This window comes from Pygocentrus nattereri, chromosome 25, assembly GCF_015220715.1.
Source record: "Pygocentrus nattereri isolate fPygNat1 chromosome 25, fPygNat1.pri, whole genome shotgun sequence".
NCBI classification, from domain to species: domain Eukaryota; kingdom Metazoa; phylum Chordata; class Actinopteri; order Characiformes; family Serrasalmidae; genus Pygocentrus; species Pygocentrus nattereri.
In genome coordinates this window covers 1,515,001-1,532,500 of record NC_051235.1, presented here as the reverse complement: position 1 = coordinate 1,532,500, position 17,500 = coordinate 1,515,001, and the positions used below count along the sequence as shown (strand labels likewise).

Below are 17,500 nucleotides of genomic sequence, written 5' to 3'. Positions count from 1 at the left end.
ATCCCAGGCTTTTTACATACTAAGGCTTATTATTCAGCAACTACAGATACTTCAATGTAAACTGGCCGAGCTATAGTAATAAAACTTTGGGCCCTGCTGACCATTTAAGGGGCTAACAAAGTGCTACTTTACCTTAGATTACCTAAAATAACACTCGTTGGTGTGAAACCTGTCGGATTTTGTAGCTTTGCAAGAATATAAAGAGTCCAACACAGGGGCCTGAAATCAGAGCAACCGGTGCTAATTCGAAAGCCCTTCCTCCAGCCCATAATAATCTCCTATTCAGAGTCATTACTTTACAGAATAAAAAGACTCTTAACACAATTACTGCTGTAATCCCTCTCTTCTCCGCGCAGCCAACAACGGTGATGGAATCAGCCGAGTTTCTGAGCAGCTGGCAGAGCCGAGCCTCCGGAGATCCGCGCTGGAGGGCCTTCGCTGACTGATCCAATTCTGTTTATTTACTGGCCATTTTTGGCGGTTTATTCACACGCCTGCGCCCACAGGGTGCATTAATTCTATTAAGCAAATTAAAAGGATAAGTTACGGAAGCTGGAAGGCTCTGCGAGGGACCGCCTCGGCGCACTTTTGGGCTCATCTCCTTCCTAAAAAACAGCGGGGAGTTCTGTTTTGAGTTCGTTTCGCTTGCCAGCGGGGAAAGTACAGACAACCAGCCCAACGGTTCTCATCACACGCCAGACTAACGCGTCCGGTGACTCAACGTGCCACAACGGCTGGCCAAGCTCTTTATTTATTTATTTATTTATTTACTCTAACATCACTGTCTGTTTATTAAGCCGCGTCATCACATTTTTCATGTTTTACACCTTTTGAACACGCCAGCTGTTGTTAACATCGTACCAGTACTGAGTTATGGTTGAAGAGCCCACAGTGGACCATCTACTCGTGTTCAATCTGGTGAAACGTTCTAAAAGTGAAAGAGGTCTGCAGTGGTCTGTCCACTGTCCAGTGGTCTGTTATTAATCTCAGCGTTACTGAGCTCTGCTAAAGCCTGAGTAGACTGATAAATCAGTGTGATCGGTTATTAATCTCAGCGTTACTGAGCTCTGCTAAAGCCTGAGTAGACTGATAAATCAATGTGATCGGTTATTAATCTCAGTGTTACTGAGCTCTGCTAAAGCCTGAGTAGACTGATAAATCAATGTGATCAGTTATTAATCTCAGCGTTACTGAGCTCTGCTAAAGCCTGAGTAGACTGATAAATCAATGTGATCGGTTATTAATCTCAGCGTTACTGAGCTCTGCTAAAGCCTGAGTAGACTGATAAATCAATGTGATCAGTTATTAATCTCAGTGTTACTGAGCTCTGCTAAAGTCTGAGTAGACTGATAAATCAATGTGATCGGTTATTAATCTCAGTGTTACTGAGCTCTGCTAAAGTCTGAGTAGACTGATAAATCAATGTGATCGGTTATTAATCTCAGCGTTACTGAGCTCTGCTAAAGCCTGAGTAGACTGATAAATCAATGTGATCGGTTATTAATCTCAGTGTTCCTGAGCTCTGCTAAAGCCTGAGTAGACTGATAAATCAATGTGATCGGTTATTAATCTCAGTGTTCCTGAGCTCTGCTAAAGCCTGAGTAGACTGATAAATCAATGTGATCGGTTATTAATCTCAGTCTTACTGAGCTCTGCTAAAGCCTGAGTAGACTGATAAATCAATGTGATCGGTTATTAATCTCAGCGTTACTGAGCTCTGCTAAAGTCTGAGTAGACTGATAAATCAATGTGATCGGTTATTAATCTCAGCGTTACTGAGCTCTGCTAAAGCCTGAGTAGACTGATAAATCAATGTGATCAGTTATTAATCTCAGCGTTACTGAGCTCTGCTAAAGCCTGAGTAGACTGATAAATCAATGTGATCAGTTATTAATCTCAGCGTTACTGAGCTCTGCTAAAGTCTGAGTAGACTGATAAATCAATGTGATCAGTTATTAATCTCAGCGTTACTGAGCTCTGCTAAAGCCTGTGTAGACTGATAAATCAATGTGATCAGTTATTAATCTCAGTGTTACTGAGCTCTGCTAAAGCCTGAGTAGACTGATAAATCAATGTGATCAGTTATTAATCTCAGCGTTACTGAGCTCTGCTAAAGCCTGAGTAGACTGATAAATCAATGTGATCGGTTATTAATCTCAGTGTTACTGAGCTCTGCTAAAGTCTGAGTAGACTGATAAATCAATGTGATCAGTTATTAATCTCAGCGTTACTGAGCTCTGCTAAAGCCTGTGTAGACTGATAAATCAATGTGATCAGTTATTAATCTCAGTGTTACTGAGCTCTGCTAAAGCCTGAGTAGACTGATAAATCAATGTGATCAGTTATTAATCTCAGCGTTACTGAGCTCTGCTAAAGCCTGAGTAGACTGATAAATCAATGTGATCGGTTATTAATCTCAGCGTTACTGGGCTCTGCTAAAGCCTGAGTAGACTGATAAATCAATGTGATCAGTTATTAATCTCAGCGTTACTGAGCTCTGCTAAAGTCTGAGTAGACTGATAAATCAATGTGATCGGTTATTAATCTCAGCGTTACTGAGCTCTGCTAAAGTCTGAGTAGACTGATAAATCAATGTGATCGGTTATTAATCTCAGTGTTACTGAGCTCTGCTAAAGCCTGAGTAGACTGATAAATCAATGTGATCAGTTATTAATCTCAGTGTTACTGAGCTCTGATAAAGCCTGAGTAGACTGATAAATCAATGTGATCGGTTATTAATCTCAGAGTTACTGAGCTCTGCTAAAGCCTGAGTAGACTGATAAATCAATGTGATCGGTTATTAATCTCAGCGTTACTGAGCTCTGCTAAAGCCTGAGTAGACTGATAAATCAATGTGATCGGTTATTAATCTCAGCGTTACTGAGCTCTGCTAAAGCCTGAGTAGACTGATAAATCAATGTGATCGGTTATTAATCTCAGTGTTACTGAGCTCTGCTAAAGCCTGAGTAGACTGATAAATCAATGTGATCGGTTATTAATCTCAGCGTTACTGAGCTCTGCTAAAGCCTGAGTAGACTGATAAATCAATGTGATCAGTTATTAATCTCAGCGTTACTGAGCTCTGCTAAAGTCTGAGTAGACTGATAAATCAATGTGATCAGTTATTAATCTCAGTGTTACTGAGCTCTGCTAAAGTCTGAGTAGACTGATAAATCAATGTGATCAGTTATTAATCTCAGCGTTACTGAGCTCTGCTAAAGCCTGAGTAGACTGATAAATCAATGTGATCAGTTATTAATCTCAGCGTTACTGAGCTCTGCTAAAGCCTGAGTAGACTGATAAATCAATGTGATCAGTTATTAATCTCAGTGTTACTGAGCTCTGCTAAAGCCTGAGTAGACTGATAAATCAATGTGATCGGTTATTAATCTCAGTGTTACTGAGCTCTGCTAAAGCCTGAGTAGACTGATAAATCAATGTGATCGGTTATTAATCTCAGTGTTACTGAGCTCTGCTAAAGTCTGAGTAGACTGATAAATCAATGTGATCAGTTATTAATCTCAGGGTTACTGAGCTCTGCTAAAGCCTGAGTAGACTGATAAATCAATGTGATCAGTTATTAATCTCAGTGTTACTGAGCTCTGCTAAAGCCTGAGTAGACTGATAAATCAATGTGATCGGTTATTAATCTCAGCGTTACTGAGCTCTGCTAAAGCCTGAGTAGACTGATAAATCAATGTGATCAGTTATTAATCTCAGCGTTACTGAGCTCTGCTAAAGCCTGAGTAGACTGATAAACCATTGTGATCAGTTATTAATCTCAGCATTACTGAGCTCTGCTAAAGTCTGAGTAGACTGATAAATCAATGTGATCGGTTATTAATCTCAGCGTTACTGAGCTCTGCTAAAGCCTGAGTAGACTGATAAATCAATGTGATCGGTTATTAATCTCAGCGTTACTGAGCTCTGCTAAAGTCTGAGTAGACTGATAAATCAATGTGATCGGTTATTAATCTCAGCGTTACTGAGCTCTGCTAAAGCCTGAGTAGATTGATAAATCAATGTGATCAGTTATTAATCTCAGCTCTCAGAGCTTTCTGCACTAGGCCAGCAGCAGAAAGCAGGTCAGTCCATCATCTGTAGGTGTGTGGGGTTCAGTGGGGGGTGGAGGAGGTTCTACTGGGAGCAGTGCTGCTTGTTCAGTCTAACAGCAGCATGAAGGACCTGCGATGGCCTCCTTCACACACTTGGGGTTAAGCAGCCGGTCACTGAAGGAGCTGCCAGGGTCTCAGTCATGGGGTGGGAGCCGTTCTCCAGCATGTCTCCCACCATCTGCACTGGGTTTCACTACACAGCTTTCATCCCGATTTTAGCCCTGATCCTCAGTCGGAGTCTGAGCTGGTCGGCTCTGGTCTGCAGGATTTTGGGTCAGTCAGAGTCACCAGTTGGAGAGAGAGTCAAGTCGTGTCTGAGGGGCGCTGACTCAGATTTTCTGCCTCCTGACCGCGATTCAGACCAGTCAGAGTTTATCAAACGATGGATATCTTGGAGGGAAATCTAGCGTACACTGGTCAAGGACTCAATCTGAGCAGATTCCTGCAGCAGCCACTGAAAACAGAGTGCGAAAGAAGAAAGTACAGCAAGTAAACAAAGAGAAATGACCTGAGAGTGAACCGTGTCTGAAAAAGCTCCTCCCAGCAAACGCGTGTGAAGCATGTGGCCACCTGGGGTTCAAACCTTCAGAGGTTGGGAATCATTAAAATGTGCGCTTACTCAGCGGCTGGCGGCTGGGGTGGACGATCTCCAGGTCGAAGGGCTGGGCACTGGTCTTCTGGATCACAGTCACATTGGCGCCGGTCCACTTGCTGGCCTTGGTCAGAGTGTTGGTCCTCCAGTCAGTCCAGAACACGCTCCCCCCATACAGGGACACGGCGAAGGGGTGGGACAAATACTCATGACCCCTCAGGATCTCGATCACGCCGGAACCATCGTACAGAGCCGAGTAAATGGCATCAGACCTGCAGAGAGAGGGTCATCATCATCATCATCATCATCACCGGTATTGTAATGAAGTAGCTGGACTGTCCACCCTGTGATTCATAGAAAGGGTCAGAGCTGAAGCTACACTTTTACAGAAGTCTGAATTTCTTCAGTTTTAGCGCTGGAGCTACGAGGCGAATGTAGCTAACGCTGCAGTCAAGTGCTTCTCAGACGGAGGAATAGACCACACGATTAACCAGTGAACACCACTAAACTCCAGACTTAATCACATTCAGACGGACTCTGTTCAAATAAAGCCTTATTTTCTGAAGATTTAGACTAATTATGTTGAAATAAAGCCTTATTTTCTAAAGATTTAGACTAATTATGTTGAAATAAAGCCTTATTTTCTAAAGATTTAGACTAATTATGTTGAAATAAAGCCTTATTTTCTAAAGATTTAGACTAATTATGTTGAAATAAAGCCTTATTTTCTGAAGATTTAGACTAATTATGTTGAAATAAAGCCTTATTTTCTAAAGATTTAGACTAATTATGTTGAAATAAAGCCTTATTTTCTAAAGATTTAGACTAATTATGTTGAAATAAAGCCTTATTTTCTAAAGATTTAGACTAATTATGTTGAAATAAAGCCTTATTTTCTGAAGATTTAGACTAATTATGTTGAAATAAAGCCTTATTTTCTAAAGATTTAGACTAATTATGTTGAAATAAAGCCTTATTTTCTAAAGATTTAGACTAATTATGTTGAAATAAAGCCTGATTTTCTAAAGATTTAGACTAATTATGTTGAAATAAAGCCTTATTTTCTAAAGATTTAGACTAATCATGTTGAAATAAAGCCTTATTTTCTGAAGATTTAGACTAATTATGTTGAAATAAAGCCTTATTTTCTAAAGATTTAGACTAATTATGTTGAAATAAAGCCTTATTTTCTAAAGATTTAGACTAATTATGTTGAAATAAAGCCTGATTTTCTAAAGATTTAGACTAATTATGTTGAAATAAAGCCTTATTTTCTAAAGATTTAGACTAATTATGTTGAAATAAAGCCTTATTTTCTAAAGATGTAGACTAATGTTGAAATAAAGCCTTATTTTCTAAAGATTTAGACTAATGTTGAAATAAAGCCTTATTTTCTAAAGATTTAGACTAATTATGTTGAAATAAAGCCTTATTTTCTAAAGATTTAGACTAATTATGTTGAAATAAAGCCTTATTTTCTAAAGATTTAGACTAATGTTGAAATAAAGCCTTATTTTCTAAAGATTTAGACTAATTATGTTGAAATAAAGCCTTATTTTCTAAAGATGTAGACTAATTATGTTGAAATAAAGCCTTATTTTCTAAAGATGTAGACTAATTATGTTGAAATAAAGCCTTATTTTCTGAAGATTTAGACTAATTATGTTGAAATAAAGCCTTATTTTCTAAAGATTTAGACTAATCATGTTGAAATAAAGCCTTATTTTCTAAAGATTTAGACTAATTATGTTGAAATAAAGCCTTATTTTCTGAAGATTTAGACTAATTATGTTGAAATAAAGCCTTATTTTCTAAAGATTTAGACTAATTATGTTGAAATAAAGCCTTATTTTCTAAAGATTTAGACTAATTATGTTGAAATAACGCCTTATTTTCTGAAGATTTAGACTAATTATGTTGAAATAAAGCCTTATTTTCTAAAGATTTAGACTAATCATGTTGAAATAAAGCCTTATTTTCTAAAGATTTAGACTAATTATGTTGAAATAAAGCCTTATTTTCTGAAGATTTAGACTAATTATGTTGAAATAAAGCCTTATTTTCTAAAGATTTAGACTAATTATGTTGAAATAAAGCCTTATTTTCTAAAGATTTAGACTAATCATGTTGAAATAAAGTCTTATTTTCTGAAGATTTAGACTAATTATGTTGAAATAAAGCCTTATTTTCTAAAGATTTAGACTAATTATGTTGAAATAAAGCCTTATTTTCTAAAGATTTAGACTAATTATGTTGAAATAAAGCCTTATTTTCTAAAGATTTAGACTAATTATGTTGAAATAAAGCCTTATTTTCTAAAGATTTAGACTAATTATGTTGAAATAAAGTCTTATTTTCTGAAGATTTAGACTAATTATGTTGAAATAAAGCCTTATTTTCTAAAGATTTAGACTAATTATGTTGAAATAAAGCCTTATTTTCTAAAGATTTAGACTAATTATGTTGAAATAAAGCTTTATTTTCTAAAGATTTAGACTAATTATGTTGAAATAAAGCTTTATTTTCTAAAGATGTAGACTAATTATGTTGAAATAAAGCCTTATTTTCTAAAGATTTAGACTAATTATGTTGAAATAAAGCCTTATTTTCTAAAGATTTAGACTAATTATGTTGAAATAAAGCCTTATTTTCTAAAGATTTAGACTAATCATGTTGAAATAAAGCCTTATTTTCTAAAGATTTAGACTAATTATGTTGAAATAAAGCCTTATTTTCTAAAGATTTAGACTAATTATGTTGAAATAAAGCCTTATTTTCTGAAGATTTAGACTAATTATGTTGAAATAAAGCCTTATTTTCTAAAGATTTAGACTAATTATGTTGAAATAAAGCCTTATTTTCTAAAGATTTAGACTAATTATGTTGAAATAAAGCCTTATTTTCTGAAGATTTAGACTAATTATGTTGAAATAAAGCCTTATTTTCTAAAGATTTAGACTAATTATGTTGAAATAAAGCCTTATTTTCTAAAGATGTAGACTAATTATGTTGAAATAAAGCCTTATTTTCTAAAGATTTAGACTAATTATGTTGAAATAAAGCCTTATTTTCTAAAGATTTAGACTAATTATGTTGAAATAAAGCCTTATTTTCTAAAGATTTAGACTAATTATGTTGAAATAAAGCCTTATTTTCTAAAGATGTAGACTAATTATGTTGAAATAAAGCCTTATTTTCTAAAGATTTAGACTAATCATGTTGAAATAAAGCCTTATTTTCTAAAGATTTAGACTAATCATGTTGAAATAAAGCCTTATTTTCTAAAGATTTAGACTAATTATGTTGAAATAAAGCCTTATTTTCTGAAGATTTAGACTAATTATGTTGAAATAAAGCCTGATTTTCTAAAGATTTAGACTAATTATGTTGAAATAAAGCCTTATTTTCTAAAGATTTAGACTAATTATGTTGAAATAAAGCCTTATTTTCTAAAGATGTAGACTAATGTTGAAATAAAGCCTTATTTTCTAAAGATTTAGACTAATTATGTTGAAATAAAGCCTTATTTTCTAAAGATTTAGACTAATTATGTTGAAATAAAGCCTTATTTTCTAAAGATTTAGACTAATTATGTTGAAATAAAGCCTTATTTTCTAAAGATTTAGACTAATGTTGAAATAAAGCCTTATTTTCTAAAGATTTAGACTAATTATGTTGAAATAAAGCCTTATTTTCTAAAGATTTAGACTAATCATGTTGAAATAAAGCCTTATTTTCTAAAGATTTAGACTAATTATGTTGAAATAAAGCCTTATTTTCTGAAGATTTAGACTAATTATGTTGAAATAAAGCCTTATTTTCTAAAGATTTAGACTAATTATGTTGAAATAAAGCCTTATTTTCTAAAGATTTAGACTAATCATGTTGAAATAAAGTCTTATTTTCTGAAGATTTAGACTAATTATGTTGAAATAAAGCCTTATTTTCTAAAGATTTAGACTAATTATGTTGAAATAAAGCCTTATTTTCTAAAGATGTAGACTAATTATGTTGAAATAACGCCTTATTTTCTGAAGATTTAGACTAATTATGTTGAAATAAAGCCTTATTTTCTAAAGATTTAGACTAATCATGTTGAAATAAAGCCTTATTTTCTAAAGATTTAGACTAATTATGTTGAAATAAAGCCTTATTTTCTGAAGATTTAGACTAATTATGTTGAAATAAAGCCTTATTTTCTAAAGATTTAGACTAATTATGTTGAAATAAAGCCTTATTTTCTAAAGATTTAGACTAATCATGTTGAAATAAAGTCTTATTTTCTGAAGATTTAGACTAATTATGTTGAAATAAAGCCTTATTTTCTAAAGATTTAGACTAATTATGTTGAAATAAAGCCTTATTTTCTAAAGATTTAGACTAATTATGTTGAAATAAAGCCTTATTTTCTAAAGATTTAGACTAATTATGTTGAAATAAAGCCTTATTTTCTAAAGATTTAGACTAATCATGTTGAAATAAAGTCTTATTTTCTGAAGATTTAGACTAATTATGTTGAAATAAAGCCTTATTTTCTAAAGATTTAGACTAATCATGTTGAAATAAAGTCTTATTTTCTGAAGATTTAGACTAATTATGTTGAAATAAAGCCTTATTTTCTAAAGATTTAGACTAATTATGTTGAAATAAAGCCTTATTTTCTAAAGATTTAGACTAATTATGTTGAAATAAAGCCTTATTTTCTAAAGATGTAGACTAATTATGTTGAAATAAAGCCTTATTTTCTAAAGATTTAGACTAATTATGTTGAAATAAAGCCTTATTTTCTAAAGATTTAGACTAATTATGTTGAAATAAAGCCTTATTTTCTAAAGATGTAGACTAATTATGTTGAAATAAAGCCTTATTTTCTAAAGATGTAGACTAATTATGTTGAAATAAAGCCTTATTTTCTAAAGATTTAGACTAATTATGTTGAAATAAAGCCTTATTTTCTAAAGATTTAGACTAATTATGTTGAAATAAAGCCTTATTTTCTAAAGATTTAGACTAATCATGTTGAAATAAAGCCTTATTTTCTAAAGATTTAGACTAATTATGTTGAAATAAAGCCTTATTTTCTGAAGATTTAGACTAATTATGTTGAAATAAAGCCTTATTTTCTAAAGATTTAGACTAATTATGTTGAAATAAAGCCTTATTTTCTAAAGATTTAGACTAATTATGTTGAAATAAAGCCTTATTTTCTGAAGATTTAGACTAATTATGTTGAAATAAAGCCTTATTTTCTAAAGATTTAGACTAATTATGTTGAAATAAAGCCTTATTTTCTAAAGATGTAGACTAATTATGTTGAAATAAAGCCTTATTTTCTAAAGATTTAGACTAATTATGTTGAAATAAAGCCTTATTTTCTAAAGATTTAGACTAATTATGTTGAAATAAAGCCTTATTTTCTAAAGATTTAGACTAATTATGTTGAAATAAAGCCTTATTTTCTAAAGATGTAGACTAATTATGTTGAAATAAAGCCTTATTTTCTAAAGATTTAGACTAATTATGTTGAAATAAAGCCTTATTTTCTAAAGATTTAGACTAATTATGTTGAAATAAAGCCTTATTTTCTGAAGATTTAGACTAATTATGTTGAAATAAAGCCTTATTTTCTAAAGATTTAGACTAATTATGTTGAAATAAAGCCTTATTTTCTAAAGATGTAGACTAATTATGTTGAAATAAAGCCTGATTTTCTAAAGATTTAGACTAATTATGTTGAAATAAAGCCTTATTTTCTAAAGATTTAGACTAATTATGTTGAAATAAAGCCTTATTTTCTAAAGATGTAGACTAATTATGTTGAAATAAAGCCTTATTTTCTAAAGATTTAGACTAATTATGTTGAAATAAAGCCTTATTTTCTAAAGATTTAGACTAATCATGTTGAAATAAAGCCTTATTTTCTAAAGATTTAGACTAATTATGTTGAAATAAAGCCTTATTTTCTGAAGATTTAGACTAATTATGTTGAAATAAAGCCTTATTTTCTGAAGATTTAGACTAATTATGTTGAAATAAAGCCTTATTTGCCCTGGTCTTCATCTAACACCCACACGTCCAAATGATTCTGATTAATGTTTGATATTTAACTCATTCTGGCATCAGGTAAACGCCGAGGCGCCGATGTTAAGGAGAGCAACTGTGGGAAGTGAATTTTCCAGCACATCATGGCTTTAATATCACAGAGGTGTATCAGATCACAGTGTTTAGCGCTGTGTTGTGCTGATTCCCAGCAGCAGGTTTAATGGAGCGGTCTGAGAAGAAGTGGAGCAGCGTGTCTGTGCTCTCCCAGCCTCCGGCTCCAGCTGATAGAACACAGTCCGGATCTGTTCTCCGAGCAGGAGAGATTCATATTCACCCGGCACCCAAAGCCGAGGCTGTCAGCGAGCGAGACGAGCAGAAGACGCATCGATTCCTGATAAGCCTTAGACTTCAGACAGAGAGAAACCACGAGAGCGAGAGACAAAGGAGCAGAGAGAGAGAGAGATAGTGTGTAATCTGATTACAGCAGAGACGAAACAGAGAGCATGATCGATCCGATTCTTCCTCAGGCGGCTGAATTTCATCATCCGAATATTAATTTGCCGGCAGTCTGTTCTGAGCCGCCGGGACGAACGGACAGAGCTCCTTTACCACATCGTCCACATCCTGGAGTCAGAGCTGTTCACAGTGGTGGTGATCGGAACCAGACGTCCCCTCTAAAAGCTCCTCACAGTGGTGGTGATGGGAACCAGACGTCCCCCTCTAAAAGCTCCTCACAGTGGTGGTGATGGGAACCAGACGTCCCTCTAAAAGCTCCTACAGAAAGTTCCTACATGAACTGGTTCTGAATTCACTGCCTGATGACTGAGACGCTGTTTTGTGAGAGTTTAGAGAACTTCAACTCCATTCATGGTGGAGGGAGACATGCAGGGCGCTGTGCGGCAAAATAGTCCCCAAAGAAAACTCATTATTCCAGATTTTCCACTGTTTTCCATCATCAGCATTCCATATAAGCTCAGAAGACTCGTGTAGGTTCTCTGGTGGTTCTGGATGGTAAATAAAGTGTCTATATCTGTGTTGTCGTCATGGCGACGCCTGGTTCCCATCACCACCACTGTAAAGAAGTCTGAACCAGTTCACCCCAAACCCACTCTGGATCCCTCACTGAACAGAGAGAGAGAGAGAGAGAGAGAGAGAGAGAGAGAGAGAGAGAGAAATAGAGGGAGAGAGACAGAGAGAGAAATAGAGCACTGTCTCTGAGTCTCTCTCTATTACTTTCCCTCTGTCACACACACTTTGCTCGCTCTCCCTCTCTCTCTCTCTTTTTTTCTCCCTCTCTCTCTCTCTCTCTTTTTTTCTCTCTCTCTCTCTCTCTCTCTCTCTCTCTGTTCTCTCTTATTAATCATTAATAAGACAGATGTTGTTGTTTGTGTGTCACCTTGCATCCGTCCACACGATCCTCTTCTCCATGTGGTCCAGAGCAAGTCCATTAGGCCACGCTCCCACCTCCATGTCCCTGTAGACCACGTGTCTGCCGGCGCCGCTCATGGACGCACCCTCGATCCGGGGAAACATGGCGTCCCAGTCCGTCCAGAACAGCGCTCTGAACACAACACAGGCCGCTTCACACACTGTACACTGCACTGTTACCATAGAAGCACACAGTGTATTAGATATATACACACATACGAGCAGCAGCGAGCACCTTCATTTACTGAACCACCACTCACAACCTCACTCCAGTTACTCGCTCTCCACGACGTACTTCTGCACCAAGCTCTCACTGGGGCAGTGTCGATCCTGTGACTGGGGTGGATCCTTCAAGGGCATTATATATAAAGAAAATATAGAAATATATATATATAAAAATATACAGAGAAATGAGTCCCTTAACAACCACCTGGAAGAGCCGGTCAACCCCAAAACTGCCCCCATCAGATAAACAGCACTGAAAGCTTTGATCTCTGAGAGAGAGGAGAAGATCAAGCTGCTTCAGATGTGAAAACATCCACAGGTGTTTCTGTCCATCCTTCCACTGTAAGAAGACCACTCAGCGCTGTGGGTCTGAAAGGACGTGTAGCAGATCACCCCAGAGTCCAGCAGCTTCAGCAGCTGGAAACTCTCTGACGCCATTTCACACGAGTCTCCGATGTGGACTTAGTGAAGAATGAAGGGTTTCTGGCGTGACGGTCAGTCCTTAGTGATCTCCTGAGTGTCCGTCGGTCAGTTTCACACAGAATGTAGACGGACACACGAATCCAGCAGCTCCACACGGCGAGAGGCAGATGACGTGTATCTCAGCCCCTCTTCATAGGCTCATAACTCAGGATGTGAGTGTCATATGATCTCGTGATGAGATGGATTGGAAAGGGCGGCTCTATGGATTCAGGAAGGGTTTCTGAGCTGGATCATCACAAAGATACAGATGTAGAAACAGTTTGTGGACCACAGTCAGAGGGTAATTTGTGGAGAAACATCTGTCTGTAGATGTGTTACTGGGGTTTCACTAGCATGTCAACAAACAAGACAGCTCTCTATAGAAGATATTAGATGCCAATGTTATGGTTGTCACCACAGATGATATCTGGCAGTCAGAAGTCCTACAGAACGCTCTAGCATGTGATGGTCTACTGGTTCTCCATTCTTTGTTCTGCTCTGTATAGCACAGCATTTCTCCTCAGTCACCCAGGAGCAGACTGCAATCTTCAAACAGAGCAGATGTTTTGAGCCAAATGGTGTTTTTGGCCAAAACAGTGCGGCAGTGTGAATTTGTATGGTGTGATGTGAGGCGACTGTCAGAGATCTACTAATACTCACCTCATTTCTTCTGACTTGGCTTTGTTTACAAGCTCTTACTAATCCGAGCATTATCAGATTTCTGCAGTTATCTGATCATTAAGGGGTCACGTAAACACTCTGATCTCTTAGATCAGAATGAGGTCTATAAATCTAATGAGTGAGTCGGATAAAGAGGCTGGATCTGAGTCAGTAATGGGGTTTTTCCGTGTGAACTCTTACTCTGATTTCTTTCGTCTCAGTCTGAGCACAGAGCGTCGTCTCGGAAACAGCGAGCAGCATCTAACACAGAACTCGTACTCAGAATATGCGCTCGATGTCATCTTCTGGATCGTGTATATTCATATTTTCAACTGAAATGACTTGACGTTTTAAAACGTTTATGTTTAGCTTACGTCTGATTCTGAGAGTTTATTGGGTGGTTGTAAAGCAGAAATCTGATTACTGTCTGACTCATGTAGACTCAGAATTTCCCCATCATCTGATTACCCACGAGCTGATTTTCTGACATCACAACAAACAGAAGTGCACACCTAAATCTGTCCGTCCAGAATTTAAATATGTTTACACAACTGCGTAAACCTCTAATGACATTTGGATAATATGATTTAAATGTATAGGAAAAGCCCAACAATGACTCTCTGCCTCTAAAACCCATTTATGGAGGGTTTGGAGGTACACACCCCTGTCCTGGATCCACAGCGATAGCACGGGGGTGCTCCATGCCTCCGGCGATGAGGGTGGTCCGCAGGTCACCGTTTAGCTTGGCCACTTCGATCTGGTCCAGATTACTGTCAATCCAGTACAGATTCCCCGCTATCCAATCGACAGCAAGACCCTCGGGAGTGGCCAGCCCATGCTGGACAACCACTTCTATCCCAGAGACGCCTGAAAACCACACAACAGGCAGAAAACATTCAGAACCGGTTTGTAAAGTGACGTGAATTTTTTTTTTGCATGTGCCTGTGTGAAAAAGCTTTTTTGTGACATCACAAAAACAGCAAGTGACAGTCTGGGCTGGAGAGTGAACAGCGCATTCTAAAACTTTAATGGTGTTTAAGTACAAATAGAGCTTAGTTAAAAAAAAATTATCAGGAAGATTCGTTTCTCCATCATTTGTGCCCTTTAACATCAGGGCTCTGAATTGGTTCTCGCCTCCTGCAGCTGCACCGCAATATTCAAGCGCGAAAGCCGCGGCTCTGTCTGTTCAGAATCCAGCAAAACCCTCGTGTTTCTTCACAAACAATCTGCTGTCTTCACAAAAGTCTCCTGACTCAGAGCGATAGACACCACATCCACTCCTCCTCTTCCATTTCCATCTCCCTCTCTCTGCCTTTGTTGTTCCTCCTCTGTACGAAAGCTCTCTAAGCTTTGTTTGTAGGCTCTTTCAAAAGCAGTTTTCTGTTATTTTCAGTGATTTCGGCCCTGCAGACACGGTCAGAGTGAAGTGATAAAAGCCAATAACGTCCACACTCGCATCCCCGGAGCTCCATGAAACATTAAGCGCTTCTCCATCTGGGTGCCATTATCGCGGCCGGCTGCGGCTTCTCTCTGAACTGAAATATTAACCGGCCGCGGCCGCGGTCCTTCACCAGCGCAGAGAGGTGGAGAGCGGTGGAGAGAGCGCAGGGAATCACCTCGCTAACAGCTTCACCACACATCAACAGCAGCTCCTCTGATCCATACAGACCGCATTAAAGAGCTCATACCCTACATTTGCTGTACCTTCTGCTCCCTGACGTCACTTTACAACGTCTCCATGGTTTTGTACTGAAACAGTCAGTCGTTCATCATTTAACTTGTATTTAGCCAATAAAATGACACACAGACACGGAAAACGAGCTCTTTTCTGATTGGCTGTCTGAATGATGCTCCTTATAATTTCAGAATGGAATAGCATGGCTGAACTTCTCAAGACTAAATGGGTGGGGCTAATCTGCTGCAGGTTGAATGGGTGGGGCTAATTTTTACATTTACAGCATTTGGCTGACGCTCTTATCCAGAGCAACTTACAAGTTGGTCATTTTATACAGGGAGGCCAAGGTGGAGTTAGGAGTCTTGCCCAAGGACTCTCATTGGTCTAGTGTAGGGTGGTTACCCAGGCGGGGCACTGAACCCCAGTCTACAGCGTAGAAGCCAGAGGTGTTACCCACTACACTAACCTACCAACCACAGGCTAATCTGCTGCAGGCTGAATGGGTGAGGCTAAACTGCTGCATGCTGAATGGGTGGGGCTAAACTGCTGCAGGCTGAATGGGTGGAGCTAATCTGCTGCAGGCTGAATGGGTGGAGCTAATCTGCTGCAGGCTGAATGGGTGGGGCTAATCTGCTGCAGGCTGAATGGGTGGAGCTAATCTGCTGCAGGCTGAATGGGTGGGGCTAATCTGCTGCAGGCTGAATGGGTGGGGCTAATCTGCTGCAGGCTGAATGGGTGGGGCTAATCTGCTGCAGGCTGAATGGGTGGGGCTAACCTGCTGTAATCTGTGTTCTTTATTGCGTTCAGCAACATCATTTCATCATTTATCCTGTATTATTCTACACTTTTCTGTGTTCCATTAAGTCCAGCTATAACATGTGTGACATCACAACCACGATGAATTAAAAACAGGCTGTTCTGCAGCTTAATTTCCATGTATGGACATGAAGAGCAAACTTTAACAACTTTTACATACTATATCAATCATTTACTGCAAGCAAAGTGAGGAAAGTGAGGTTCTCCATGGTACACGCCCTTCAAGTTAACCCGGTTCCTCGGTGTGTGTGTGATGTGTCAGCGTGAGCTGGAGACGGATCGGATGGTGCTGCACTAGTTTGAGCCGGATCGTGCAGGACCCGCCCCGCACGGCTGAGGTTATTGAGAGTGTGCGCTCCAGTTGCTAAGCTGGTATTCAAACATGCCAAACACAATCTAAAGCTGCCGTGTCCGTTTATTACAGACTCCCAAACAAAGTGCATTTGATTTAGTTCAAAAGCCGAATCAAAGGCTAACGTTAGTACACACATCAAAACTGTTTGCTTGGTGTGTAAACATGTGCGGTAATCTGTTACAGAGTCTGAGTGCATCAGAACCAGAAGAGCAGCTGAATCTTCATAACGTGCCGTGATGGTCAGAAGTGACAAAATGTGGAGTTTTATATGAATTATTTCTCAGTCGTAGCTCGTTGAAACAAGAGAATACGAACCTCAATTTGTGGAGTGAAAATAAAAACAGAAAGCAGTGATTTGGAAATGTACATTGAGCTGAATATAAAGACAAGATATGGAACATTCTGTCTTACGAACTTCACTGTTGGTTGTAAATAGGCGCTCATTGTGAAACCAAGGCCAAGACAGCAGTTGTGACAGGGATGAGTTCAGACTAGAAATGTTGTGAAAAAAACAAATACTGTAAACAGGTGAAAGAAGAGACTAAAGTTCTGACATCAACCTTTCAGATTGTTTATGGAAATAATGGATGTCGGGTTCTCCCACAGAAGGAAAAGAGCATACAGGTTGTTACCAGTGTAAAGTTGAAAATCCCATATCTGTCTGCCGAACGCTGTTAATGTATTATAACAGCAGTCCTGCTCGAATCCGCATCTCAGTAACATGAAAACTTCACTGATGAAACATGAAAAGTTCACTGCTTTTGTGATCAAATGAGGGAATTCATCAACAAAGCCGACTTTCTTCTTCTCCTTTCAACATGTCGGTGCTGTCCTTTCAGTAAAACCTGCCCGTCTCACTCTTTACAGACTCTCATCAGCAGCCTGAGTAGTTAAACACCAATGACGAAGAAGCAGCTATCAAGTAAGCTTTCCTCCCGTCTCTATCTGGAAACGTTTCCGCAGGACTTGAGCAGCTTATTGTAAAACGTCTCTCAGCGTTCGACCGATTTATGAGGCTGAGAATTTTCCCGTTCCACCTTAAATTTTGACTGAGGTGTCGAATGTAACTGCTGCACCATTTAAGGTGGAACGGGAAAATTCGAAAGAGAAGCGACTTCAACTTCGCAGCT

The 17,500-nt window shown here is 37.8% G+C and overlaps 1 protein-coding gene across 2 annotated transcripts in view; it reads right to left on the bottom strand.

Annotated features, from left to right (window-relative positions):
- The window catches only part of lrp1ba (low density lipoprotein receptor-related protein 1Ba), a 421,137-nt gene that overhangs the window by 231,454 nt on the left and 172,183 nt on the right, over window positions 1-17,500 (bottom strand). For both annotated transcript variants that reach the window (XM_037534585.1, XM_037534586.1), the window contains 3 exons: window positions 14,187-14,391; window positions 12,146-12,310; window positions 4,735-4,979 (listed from right to left, as the gene is read on the bottom strand). In XM_037534585.1, the coding sequence (XP_037390482.1) occupies window positions 4,735-4,979; window positions 12,146-12,310; window positions 14,187-14,391 (615 nt within the window). The remainder of the gene's footprint in view (window positions 1-4,734; window positions 4,980-12,145; window positions 12,311-14,186; window positions 14,392-17,500) is intronic.